This window comes from Saimiri boliviensis, chromosome 7 (genome assembly GCF_048565385.1).
Source record: "Saimiri boliviensis isolate mSaiBol1 chromosome 7, mSaiBol1.pri, whole genome shotgun sequence".
NCBI lineage: Eukaryota > Metazoa > Chordata > Mammalia > Primates > Cebidae > Saimiri > Saimiri boliviensis.
Genome location: NC_133455.1, coordinates 89364383 through 89376556, shown reverse-complemented (window position 1 = coordinate 89376556; position 12174 = coordinate 89364383). Strand labels below are relative to the sequence as shown.

At 38.7% G+C, this 12174-nt stretch overlaps 1 protein-coding gene across 13 annotated transcripts in view; it reads right to left on the bottom strand.

The window, feature by feature from the left end:
* Positions 1-12174, bottom strand: part of PPFIBP1 (PPFIA binding protein 1) — a 165467-nt gene that overhangs the window by 46909 nt on the left and 106384 nt on the right. For all 13 annotated transcript variants that reach the window (XM_074402965.1, XM_074402969.1, XM_074402967.1 and 10 more), the window contains exons 4-5: positions 10995-11200; positions 139-225 (exon numbers count right to left, since the gene is read on the bottom strand). In XM_074402965.1, the coding sequence (XP_074259066.1) occupies positions 139-225; positions 10995-11200 (293 nt within the window). The remainder of the gene's footprint in view (positions 1-138; positions 226-10994; positions 11201-12174) is intronic.

Here is a 12174-nt window from a genome sequence, read left to right as displayed (position 1 = left end):
ATTGTGTACAGAATGACTTACCATGCTTATTTCTATTAGCAGTCCGGTTGCTGCAAGCATTCTGAATTTGCCACTCCAATTTAAAACAGTCTTTGTAAGTATGCTGCAAGGAAAGAATAATATTTAAAAATCACTTGCCTGAAGAACGAGGGATTCTTTATCATTTTCTAAACGTGCCAGCCTTTCTTGATACACATCTCCGTTCCCAGGTAGGTGTCCATTTGTCTGAAAAAGGAAATAATATGGGTAAGGCTGATCTTCTCTAAGAATGATACATTGTGGATAAATGAACATCACAAGTGTTCTTAGTCCAAGGGGCCTGAACTGAATTTGGGACAGCTGTCACTGTCAAACAGAAAATAAGAATGCAATTTGGTTCATTTATCACAAAAGAGGTAAGACAGGCATGTTAAGCATATAGGCATGTTTTCGCCAAACTAAACACTTCTTAACAAGTAGAAAATAATGACACACAAGGAACGGGGAAACTGGTATTCTTCACTGAGAGCAGACACATGCCCAGGGGCAGGCAAAGCTTTGTGAGTTAGTAGGGGGCACCTCTGGCTGTCAAAGTCTGTATCTCTTTCTCCAAAAGCTTAAACACTCAGGCCACAATGACTTCCCCTGGTAGCTCACTAGCCTTACTTATCTGCATTTGAACACTCTGTGTCCTGATCTTACTAACTTCTTGTGAGTTTACTTGTTCGTATGTTACCTTCTATTCCAGGACAGAGCCTATAAATCATTTTGTAACCTCCCCAGCATCTGACTCGGTGCTCTGCATATATTGATGCTTATTATTTCTTCCTCTCCCTCCTGCCCCCACCCTTTTTTTAAAAAATCATATTTCGGTATATTTATGCAAGGCATAAATGCCAAAGGAAGTATAGATTGAGAAACGACATACAGATTGTTTTTTCCTCAGCTGTCTCATATGCAAGTCATGAAAGAGACACACAAAGAGGCTCACAAAGAACAGAAAACCTAAAAACATCATTAAACGTATGTAGTATGTAGTGTCTCTGTAATCTCAACATAACCATAAGATAAGTAATCCCAATAGAATTTCCTGATTCTTCATTCAAATACAATAGAAATAAAAGCCAGCTGAAATCCAAAAGTGTTAGATGGGGCCACCCAGGGTTCAGCTGAAAAAGAAAATAATACCTTCTGATTTAGAACCAGAAAAAACACAAACTGTATAGCTTTACTGCCTAGAGCACATCTTCTGTGACATCTACTGTTTTACCAGAATTAACTGATACCATTGTTCTATCTTTCCAATAAATGCAGATTCCAGTATCAATTCTTAGAATAACAAAAGTCATGTGCTGCGAAAGGGAAGAAAAACAAGAGCTCGAGTGAAAAAGAAAATTTCAGAATGTTTTTTCTAAAAACTTTAGCATACTAAATACATTTTCCAAAGGCCACAAAGAATCAGAGGCTAATTTTGTAAGGGTGCAACGCATATTTAGAGTGGATTAAAATTTTAAAATCAGCTGTTTCACCACATACTTCCACAATTACCACAGCATAATTCTCTCTATGTTGTTAACTGAAGTGCCCAGCATTAAATTACAAGTATTAAGAAGAGTGTGATGGAGTGGCCTGGACAACTTCCACCCCTGGGGACTAACATGAAAATGAAATGTACACAACTTCTTGAGGGCAGTTTTTTGGAAAAGAGCCAGGGTGCATAATGCATGTTCTCAATTTTAAGAAAGTGTCAAGACAGGCCCTACACAGCTTTAAATTCCTCATTTTCATTATGGACATTAACAGGCATCTGTTTTTAAAATCCCATACAAGTAATAACATTTTAGAAATAGATACATTTCAGTAAGTAGGAAGAAAACCCCCTGCTGTTTAGAGAAGACAAAAAGCAAAACTGGCCAAGTGTAGTGGTGCACGCCTGTAATTCCAGCACTTTGGGAGGCTGAGGATTGCTTGACCCCGGAAGTTTGAGACCAGCATAGGCAACATGGTGAGACCTCGTCTCTTAAAAAAGAAAAAAAAAAAGACATAGCCAAGCATGGTGGTGTCCACCTGTGGTCCTAGTTACTCTGGAGACTGAGGAAGAAGAATCACTTGAACCCGGGAGGTGGAGGATATAGTGAGCCATGTTTGCACCACTGCACTCCAGCCTGGCCAACAAAGTGAGACCCTGTCTTAGGAAAAACAAAACAAAACAAAACTGATCTTTCTTCTAGTTGGGGGAAATTATAGCAAGATGAGAGCAGTGTTTCCTCCCAAGCTACTCTATATGATATGGAAGTGAGGTGTTCCAAAAACCAGTTCTCCAAAATTAGCTCCAAATAGAAACAGATACTGAAATTGGCTCAAAATGAGCATATTCATGTTTCTCAATACTGCATTGAAATTTATAAGCACTCATAATGCTCAAGGGTAGTTTAGTATATTAAAAGTCACTATTGGAGGCCAGGTGCAATGGCTTGTGCCTGTAATCCCAGCACTTTGGGAGGCCAAAGCTGGCATATCACCTGAAGTCCGGAGTTCGAGACCAGCCCAACCAACATGGAGAAACCCCATCTCTATTAAAAATACAAAAATTAGCTGGGCATGGTGGTGTGCAACTGTAGTCCCAGTTACTCAGGATGCTGAGGCAGAATTGCTTGAACCCAGGAGGTAGAGGTTGCAGTGAGCCGAGATCACACCACTGGCAACAGAGCGAGACTTCGTCTCAAAAAAACGAAAAAAAAAAGTCACTATTGGAATATAAAGCAAAATTTAAGAGCGACCTATGTTAAATCCTTGTGTTAAGCAGGTAAAGACTATTCTGTCCACACGTGTTTACATTTCTGCCAATTTTGTTCCCTTTGCATTAAGAATGTTGGCAGTAAGATCCATTAGGTAAATACCCTATTGTCTCTATTCTTCCTACAACTCCCATGTTCTACCTACCAGGTCACTCAAAACCTCCCCATATATGGCACGCTCTCTCACACATTACTTTTATTCCTTTTGCACAGACCATCTTTTCCCACCCTTTCTTCTTCCCTTCCCATTCCTTAAGGTCCACCTCTATTAGGGCTTGGTCTGTGAAGCCTTCCTTGAATTCACTGTTTACTGCATGTCAGCGACAGCATCTAGACGAGCCTTCATTACAGCAGGCATTACTCTGAATGCACTAAGGTTAGACCTGACTGCATCCATGTCTCTCTCTTCTAATAGACTCTGCATTCTTTGCAAGTAGACTTGTCTTGGCATGTGACATACAGTGGGTGATAATTAAAATGCCTGTTGAATAGAAAAATAGATGTTCAATAAACACTAGTTGAATAAAAGATGATTGCATGTTTGGTTTTGATCTGGCCTTCTTGCTTCTCAGTGGGTCTTTATTTATGTGTCCTCTAAAATACGGCATGCACTCCATGGCTGACCTCTATCTAGATGGGCTCCTTTCTCCTGAAGCCTGTACTCTCTCTTCCCACTATGTTTAGGTGATCTCAGAGCCTTTGTAACGGACAATAGTTAAGGTCATCTTGTGTGAACTCCCTTAGACACTTTCTCCCTCAGTGCATAATACTATAATATATATGACCTCTTACCTCTTTCCTTTCTTTCTTCCTGCTGGCTTGGGAGATCTGATTCTTAAGTCCTTCCTGAAAGCTCATCATTCCACTTCTACTTTGGAATCTTGATTTCTTGTTTCGTTGGGACCTGTAATCACTGCTTCTACTTATTTTCCATTTTTTCCTTTGAATGAGTTTTCTTCCATTCTTGTTTACAACAACTACCCCAGGGTTTTGTACCCACCACTCCACTCACCTCCCACTCCTCTCTCTCTGGTCAATCCATCTTTCTATAACCTGTTTCTACCTCCTCCTCCTTATATTGTGCCATTCTTCTTTGCCCTTCTACTGGCTGACCTTCTGGGTCTTGTCTTAAACCTTGCTATTTAGTGTTCCATCACACTCTGCCTCAGGTAGATGACTAATAATTTTATGCGAGTTGGTCACTCAGCCTAAGTTACTCAGTGTGAAACTCTCTTACTTCTTTTGATTCTTCCATGGTGCTCAGAAAATCCTGAGCACATAATTTACAATGTATTTAAGCATAAACTCTTGTTGAGTCAATCTGATTTTCAAAACACAGAAGAGCAGCCTAAATAACTACCTTTCTACTTTAGCTCACGGTGCAACCCCTTACTGGCCACATTCAATCCAGCTAAGCTGAAATTGGAATCAGCTTGGGGATTTCAACAGTACAGTATCCAACCAATAGTGTCTGTGGAGAGTCAGGCTAGGATATCCAGCTCAACTGTAACATTGACAGTTTGATTTAATTGAAGAACTTATGGCCTCTGCCAGGTTTTTCTGGCATGATGGAGATAAATACATCTAAAAAGCTTTATCCCTCATAGAATTACAGAATCTTAGAGCTAGCCAGGAATCTCACATGGAAAACAAATTCCCTGACCCTACATGGCAGGTGCTACACATAACATTAGCATACCGTCCACTTTTCCCCTCACCATCTAAGTGGAAAGCCTTCTTTTTATATAAATTTACTTTTAATTATCAAGTATTACAATCAAGCATAAAGATGTAAAAAATGTTAACATCTATCCCTTCTGTCTGTTTAAAAAATGTTTATTACAGAAAATTTCAAATAGATTTAAATTAGAGAAATGAGCATGATGAAACACCACGTATTCATCATTCCATTTCAATCATTATTATTCACGGAAGGTAGGCGTCTCACCTGCTATTTTTACTTATAACAGCATGTTGTGTTTTCCTTTATTTTCTGGGTTCTATTGGTTTGCATTGGTCTAGAGTTGTTTTTCCTATTTCCTCTTTGTTTCACTTTGTTCTTTCCTGAGCTCTGCTGTCCTGTCTAAATCCAAAATCAATATACAAGTAGCGATTTGCCACAACCATGCTTATTTATTTTCTAAAACAGAAACTAATTTTGAGTGTAATATTCCCAAATCAGAATGGTTAGTACCTAAATTAAAATGGGGAAAAGAAAACAGCCCCCTTTTTAAGGACAACAAATCTTAAAAAACATAGCTGGATTACTAATACTACATATACACAAATACATGCACATACCACATTCCAGCCAATTTCATTATACTTATTTTTAAACTAGTTATTAAAACTGTCACATGGTCTTGATTTCATAATTCTGTTTTTAAACATTCAGTATCAAGAATGAAAAAGTAAGGCTCAGTCCACGAAATCTCCTTTACATAAACGTTAGCTCTAGTTACCAAAAGAAATAGTTACTATGACAGTGTTTTGTACTCAGAATTATACCTTTGCCACACATGCAAACATTTACTGCATGCCTGCTTTCCACTAGACTCTGAACTATGAGGAAAGACTGAGATAGGACTTGAATCATTCAGCCATGAAGAGCATAATCATATTGCATTTGAGTTCAATACCATAATCAGGCATCTTACACCGCTACTGTCCAAAGAGTCAAAGAACATGGTATCAGTGATGCTGGAAACCAAGCAACCAGGCAGTGGCAGTACTCTGCTCCCGTCCTCTCACTGGGTGTGATGGAATGAGGGCAGGAGCTTCGCAGTGTGGCGGAGGGGCTGGCAGGGACGTGTCTAGACTATATAACATTACCCTAGTCATAGGTTTACACCTAAGTCCCCTGAATTTGGGGAGGACAGAGAAAAGAAGGTCCCAGTCTCCCTAGCAGCAAAGCCCCAGCTCCTATCCCAGTACAGTAGCAACTTCATTCATTCAATATCATCATTCACTCACTTATTTAACATTTGCTGAAAGCCAGCAAGGTGTGACAGGATACAGAGATCTAGCAAAAGAATTGCTTTTCTACTTTGGGAAGGATAACTTGAGATCAAGAAAAGAGTCTCTATTGTTCTCGCCACTTTTTCTTTTTTAACTCTCCAAAAGGAACAGGGAAACCTCTTTCCATTCAATCCTAACAAATACCAGTAGTTTAGGACTCTATGCAAAGTACATCTTTTACCTCTGGAAACTAGGAATTCTGCTGATTTGGTCAATGCGTTTTTCTGTGTCTGTGGACACATTCCATGGGAGTTTACTTGAAGCTATTCGAAGGGGAAAACTGCCTTAATTTTAGCTAGGACGTCTCAGTGAGGCACCGCATAACTCAGATAATTGTGATCACATATGGGATACAATCTTAAGATGTACCTTGTTTGCCAAGGCCTGAGAAAACATTTCCTGGAGGCTCACATGAAAAGCAAAGCTGGTCAGAAAGCAGCAGGGATCAGAGGGTGGTAGGACGGGGACTCATGGAGAACAGCCAGCAGCCCTGCAGAGAGTGCGTCCCATGCCTGAACTCTTCTAAGTTATGAGTATTTTTATTTTTACAGCAACTTTTAAAAATATAAATTTGGAATTAATATTATCTAACTTTTAATGTAAAAATAAGAGGGAATGTATTATGATGATTTAACAGATCAGAAGCCAATCTAGAACACCTCATTTTCCCTGTTTACACTCTACCTATCTCGTGGGTGCTAATGACTGTTTTGGAGGTATTACCATTAGTATTCACCATCAGTATTTCACTTACTTTGTTGAAACTTGTATTTTTAAAATTTCTGCTGATTTTCAGATGACCTCAAAATTAAAACTGCCAAATGGTCAGACACCTTTGGGATTTCACTACCTGATCCCCTGCTGACATGGATCCAGGTCATGATCCTCAGTTTAATAAAATATTATAAGAACGTTCTAGGGCAACTTATAAAGTTAGACCTAAAGTAAACAACTACTTGCTTGACTCAAGCAATTAGACATATTTTTCCATTTGCCTTCTTAAATCTGGAGCTTCATGAAGCAAATAATTCTCCATTATTAATATCTGTCTTAACACATTATAATATTTCACAATCAAAACAGAAAACTCAGCCTTAATTTGATTAAACAAATACATCATAGTCTACAGGTTTTCTAACCACAAGAGACACACTTCTGAGTTTTAAAAGAAATTTGTTCATTTCTAGAAACCTACAGCTACACTAGTAAATTCATTCTTATACATTTAATGTCCCTTCACTGTAACAGGCCACTAGTGTTGGTATTTTATCATATTTAGCTTCTGATCATATGAAATAAACAGGGAGGAACAATTAACAGTGAAGAAATAACCTGCATCCTACAAGAAACCAGGGGATCTCCCTGGCTCCAGCAAAATAATAATTAGAACTGCAAATGCCCAGTTGCACTAATGAAAAGGTTAATATCCATCTTAAATTACATAGCCTCTGAAGTTGGCCATCATTAAAGATGAACCAAACCTTAAGTATGTATCTATTATTATTAACAGATACATATTTTTTTTCCAAAAAGTTTTTCAGTTTTTCTAAAATATTGCAGAAGCTCCTCTTCACTGAGAAATGTTTGTAGTCTTTTGTCGCAAGATGTGAACTATGTATGGAGGGTTTGTAACCTAACTCCCCTCGTAATTGGACCCAACTCTCTTTCCCTCATTGCAAAGGGATCCTGTTAAACATTTTCCCTCTACTCTCTATGCTCTACTCTTCAGTATTACCTTTCCGACTAGCCTTTTATCGGGTGTATTGATAGGTGCTCAGCATACGCCTGTAAAATGATGGTTACTGCCACTTAGGATTGTAAGGATCTTAGTTCATACAATTGTAAGGATCCTTACAATCCTAAGTGGCAGTAACCATCATCCCCATTTTACAGGCAAGAAAACCAAGACACAGAGCTTAAGGCATTTCCCGAGGTCATACAAGCATAGAAGAGTTAGGGCCAACATTAAAATTCAGGTCTGCTGTCACTATAGCCTGCATTTGAAACTGCCTAGATAACAATCCTGCCTTGTAATTCACTGCTTCCATTTTTTAAATATCATAATCTCTTCTATTTGTTATTTGGGCAGTTTCCCTGTATTCAATATGAAGGGAGAATTTGCTAGGATTCTGTGTTTCTTAAATGCTAGAGTATCATCAATTTTAATTTTTTATTGTGGCAAAACACACATGTAAAATTTACCATTTTAACCGTTTTGAAGTGTATAGTTCAGTGGTATTAAGTACATTTACACTGTGTTGCAACCATCACCATCATCCACCTAAATAAGTCTTTTCATCTTGCAAAACTGAAATTCTATGCACAGTAAGTATTATTTTCCCTTTCTGCACCTCTCCCAAGCTCCTAAAAAAGGAAAGAAGGGAAAGAGAAAGGGAGCATGGATCCAAGCTGAAATGTGTACATATCCCCATTTTAAGATCATAAAACACATCCCAATTTCTGGAATATTAAATTGGAAAAATCTAATATTACCAGCAAATCACTAAATTATAAGCATTTAATCTTCGATTGTTGGATTCCCAATGCTGGCCCAAGTTCCTTTTTGGTTCTAAAATAAAGTCTATCATGGCAGGTAGTGACAACTCGATTTCACACCTATGCTGTTACGGCGCCAAACGTCCAGTTCTGCTCGCCTTTCCTTACTTTGCTTTTGCCTTTTGCTGTCTTTCTTCTTTCATCCTGTCATTCTCTGCATAATCAAGAAAACACACTTAATTTGGAAGGTTGGGATCAAGGTGAAGAAGACATATAAATAAGTTCGATAGACAGAAATAAACTTCACAGCAACAACACATCTCTCTAGATCTACATCTAATTTATTTTGATATTGTTACTTTTAGGATAAAAAGGGAATCATTAGTTCTGTAAAATATTTGTCATTTTGTGGATTCTCAAGGTTAAAATGTTAAATAATAAGATAGCAACTAAAAACACAGATCAACAAGCCGTTCCTTATCCAAGGAATAAATTTAAAACAACTCCCATTCATTCAAATGTGCATTCTGCTTTATCATTCATGGAACATCATTCATTACAAATGTAACTACTGAGCCAGGCATTGTTCTAAGCACCAAGGATACCGTAATTTTTTTAAAAAAAAAAGGGCAAAAATCAGATTCATGAAGCTTATATTCCAATTGGAAAGACAGAAAATAAATAATATAAATATCACGAGTACCTTGCACATAAGAAAATGGTGAATCCTGAGAACAAAATAAAGCAGGAAGGTGTAAGACAAAGAATAAATGGGTATAATTTTAGCTAGGGTGGTGATGCAAGGCCTCACTGAGAGCACAGCTTTTGAGTAAATACCAGAAGAATGTGAGGGAGCTAGCCATACAGGTATCTGGGGAAAGTGCTTTCCAGGCAGAGTGAAAAGCCAGTGCAAAAGCCCTGAGGCCAGTGTACCTGGCATGTTAGAGAATCAGTGAAAAAGCCAATGTGCTTGGCGTGGAGTGAAAAAGGAGATGTGTGATGACAGATAAGGTCAGAAAGTCATGGGGAGCAAATCCTGTGAGGCCTTGCAACCCACAGTAAGCACTTTGGGTTTTACTCTAAGATGTGATGCCATTGGCAGTTTCTGAAAAAGGAGTGAGTGTCAAGATCTAACCTATATTCACATGTAATCATCACTGCTTTTTATCATTTCCTGAAATACTTTCACAGAACGGATTAAGCACATGCTAATGGAAATGTTTTAGACACATGTCAAAAACTGAACTACAGGTACACTTAGGCTACTATTGTCATTGGCGGCCTCTGGGTGTGGGCTAGGAACAGGTTCTTCTAACAATAGTAAATTCCTTTTTCGCTGCATGCTAAATGGTCAGAAGAACATGGAGTAAAGAAGGTGTGAGATAGGACATTGAAATAGACTAAGGAATATGCTAGGAAACACCAGTTTGGGAGCATGAAGCAATTCCCAAGGAAATCAGCAAACCTGGACCCTTAAATCTCTGGAGGGGAAATTCACAGAACAATAGTAAGGCATTATGTGTTTTGACAAGCAAGATATCTCCAATTGTCAGGTTTGTGTAGCTGCACCACTGCTAAAGGATGGATTGTACTATCTGCACTCAGAAATGTAGAGGTAAACAAGGTGGGAACACTGAGCATTCAGCACAGGACTGGCTGGGAGCACCAGTATTTGTGTCCAATCATATGAAAATGTTTTAGCTGTAGGATGCACTCTAAAGGTTCCCAGAGGAAGCAGCTTTCCTGTCTACCACAGATCCAAAAGTAGATCATGATTCTTTCATATAATTCTCATCAGTTTTTATATAAACACAGTTAACTCATAAGCATATTAGTGCATCTTCTGAAAACTGAATATCCTTTAAGCAGAAAATGTCTCCTTTCCTTTCGCCTCCATTGAATTTGTTTCTGTGACATTCATTAGATTTTACATGTTCATTGCAGATTAAAACCACAGTATTTACCATTACACCTAAATAAAGGGTAGCTCTGTCACACAGGCAGTTTTTGAGAAGGACGCCTAGAAAGAGGCCTCATTGTTCAGTGAATAACACCATTAACCCATATATGCTGGAGGCTACAATTTTTTTGTGTGAAAAATCAGACCTTGGCGATAACCTTGAGAAGTAGGATATAAATAACTCTCACAAGCTTACCATTCCAATAATGGAACACTAGGCATGAATGGGTTAAAGGCCCAGCTGCACAATTTAATTTGGGAACTGGAACTGAAGTGATTGCTATAAACCACTAGATGGCATTTCATGTTAAATACTGCTGTAAACCCCTGTTGCTTTTTGAATGTCTTTCATTACGCTTTCCAGTTAGAATTGCCATTGGTCCTTTATAGTGAATAACCCAATATGACGGAGAAATCATCTATTATGTGCAAGATTCTTTCCCTTATAGGACTATTTGTTTTAAGCCACAATAGATCACTCAGGCACACTCTAAAAGCCAGTCTGTTTTTATGGGCAGAATAAGGTGACCTGTTGTTGGTACTTAGAAAATGTACACTAACAGCACTTTTTTAAAAGTTATCTTTAGAGTCAAAAGAAAATTAAGATATCTTAAGGAATAAAATGAGAGCACATCTGTTGCCCCATACTTTTTTTCTTGTTCTAATCAGCTATTCTATGTTCCAAATTTTGGAATAAGCAACAAAAGAGTCATACACAGAATTTATAACAGGCAGACACCTACCATTTGACTCTGAAGCCATTCGATAAGCGTTTCTGCTGTTGAATCTGGGATCTGGCATCTCAAGCCTTCTTTCTCGTCTGTTTCCATCATCTCTAACAATCCACGCAGGTCTTCCACAAGGTGCAGAGCTCGCAAACTTCCCATGAATGGAGAGGTGGGAGATTGGCAATCAAAAATCCCATTGGAATATTCCAGGGCCTTAGAACCTAAGTTAAACAAAATCACAGAGACAGCAATGGGATTTATGTTAGATAAAACATCAAAGCCAAGGGCGGTAAACCAGTCTAGTCACAGAAAGGAACAATCAAAAGAAACAGAAAAAGGAGAATTCAATCACATAAATCTCTCCAAGTCAGCGTTATGTGATGCAAAAATTAAAATCATATAGTTGATGGTAAATATCAATGGTCCAATTCCTAACAAGGAGGCCAATCATGTGGTATAGAAAGAAAAAGAGCCTGGTGGGCTTTGGTGTGAGGTGTTCTGGCCTCATGGGGATGATGGATAACAAAGTGGCAGATCAGAAAATACAAATATTAGAGCTGGTCCATTCTGGACCAATACTGAACCAAGTGATTTCTGGCTTAGAAAATCTGTGGATGAAGGGTTATGAAATGAACCCAGATAAAGACTATTAGAGTAAATTCTGAGGAAAGATAATGAGCTTAATATGTTAAATGATTATACTGATATGCCTGCAGGACATTTCAGGGGAGATATCTAGTTGGAACTTAGAGATAGGGACTGGAAGCTTAGCAAAGAGTTGGGAAGGTAAATAGATGTAAATAAGCAGGGTGCAGTGGTGTGTGCCTGTAATCACAGGTACTTGAGGTGGGACAATTGCTTGAGCCCAGCATTTGAAGACTGCACTATGCATGTTATTCATAGGCAATCATGCCTGTAAATAGCCACTGCACTCCAGCTTGAGCAGTAGACCAAGATCTCCTCTCTTAAAAGAAAAATAGATATGGCCGGGCATGGTGGCTCACGCCTGAAATCCCAGCACTTCGGGAGCCTGAGCAAGGGGTGGGATCATGAGGTCAAGAGTTCAAGATCAGCCTGGCCGAGATGGTGAAACCCCATCTCTACTAAAAATAAAAAAATTAGCCCGGTGTGGTGGCAGTGCCTGTAATCCCAGGTACTCCAGAGGCTGAGGCAGAGAACTGCTTGAACCTGGGAG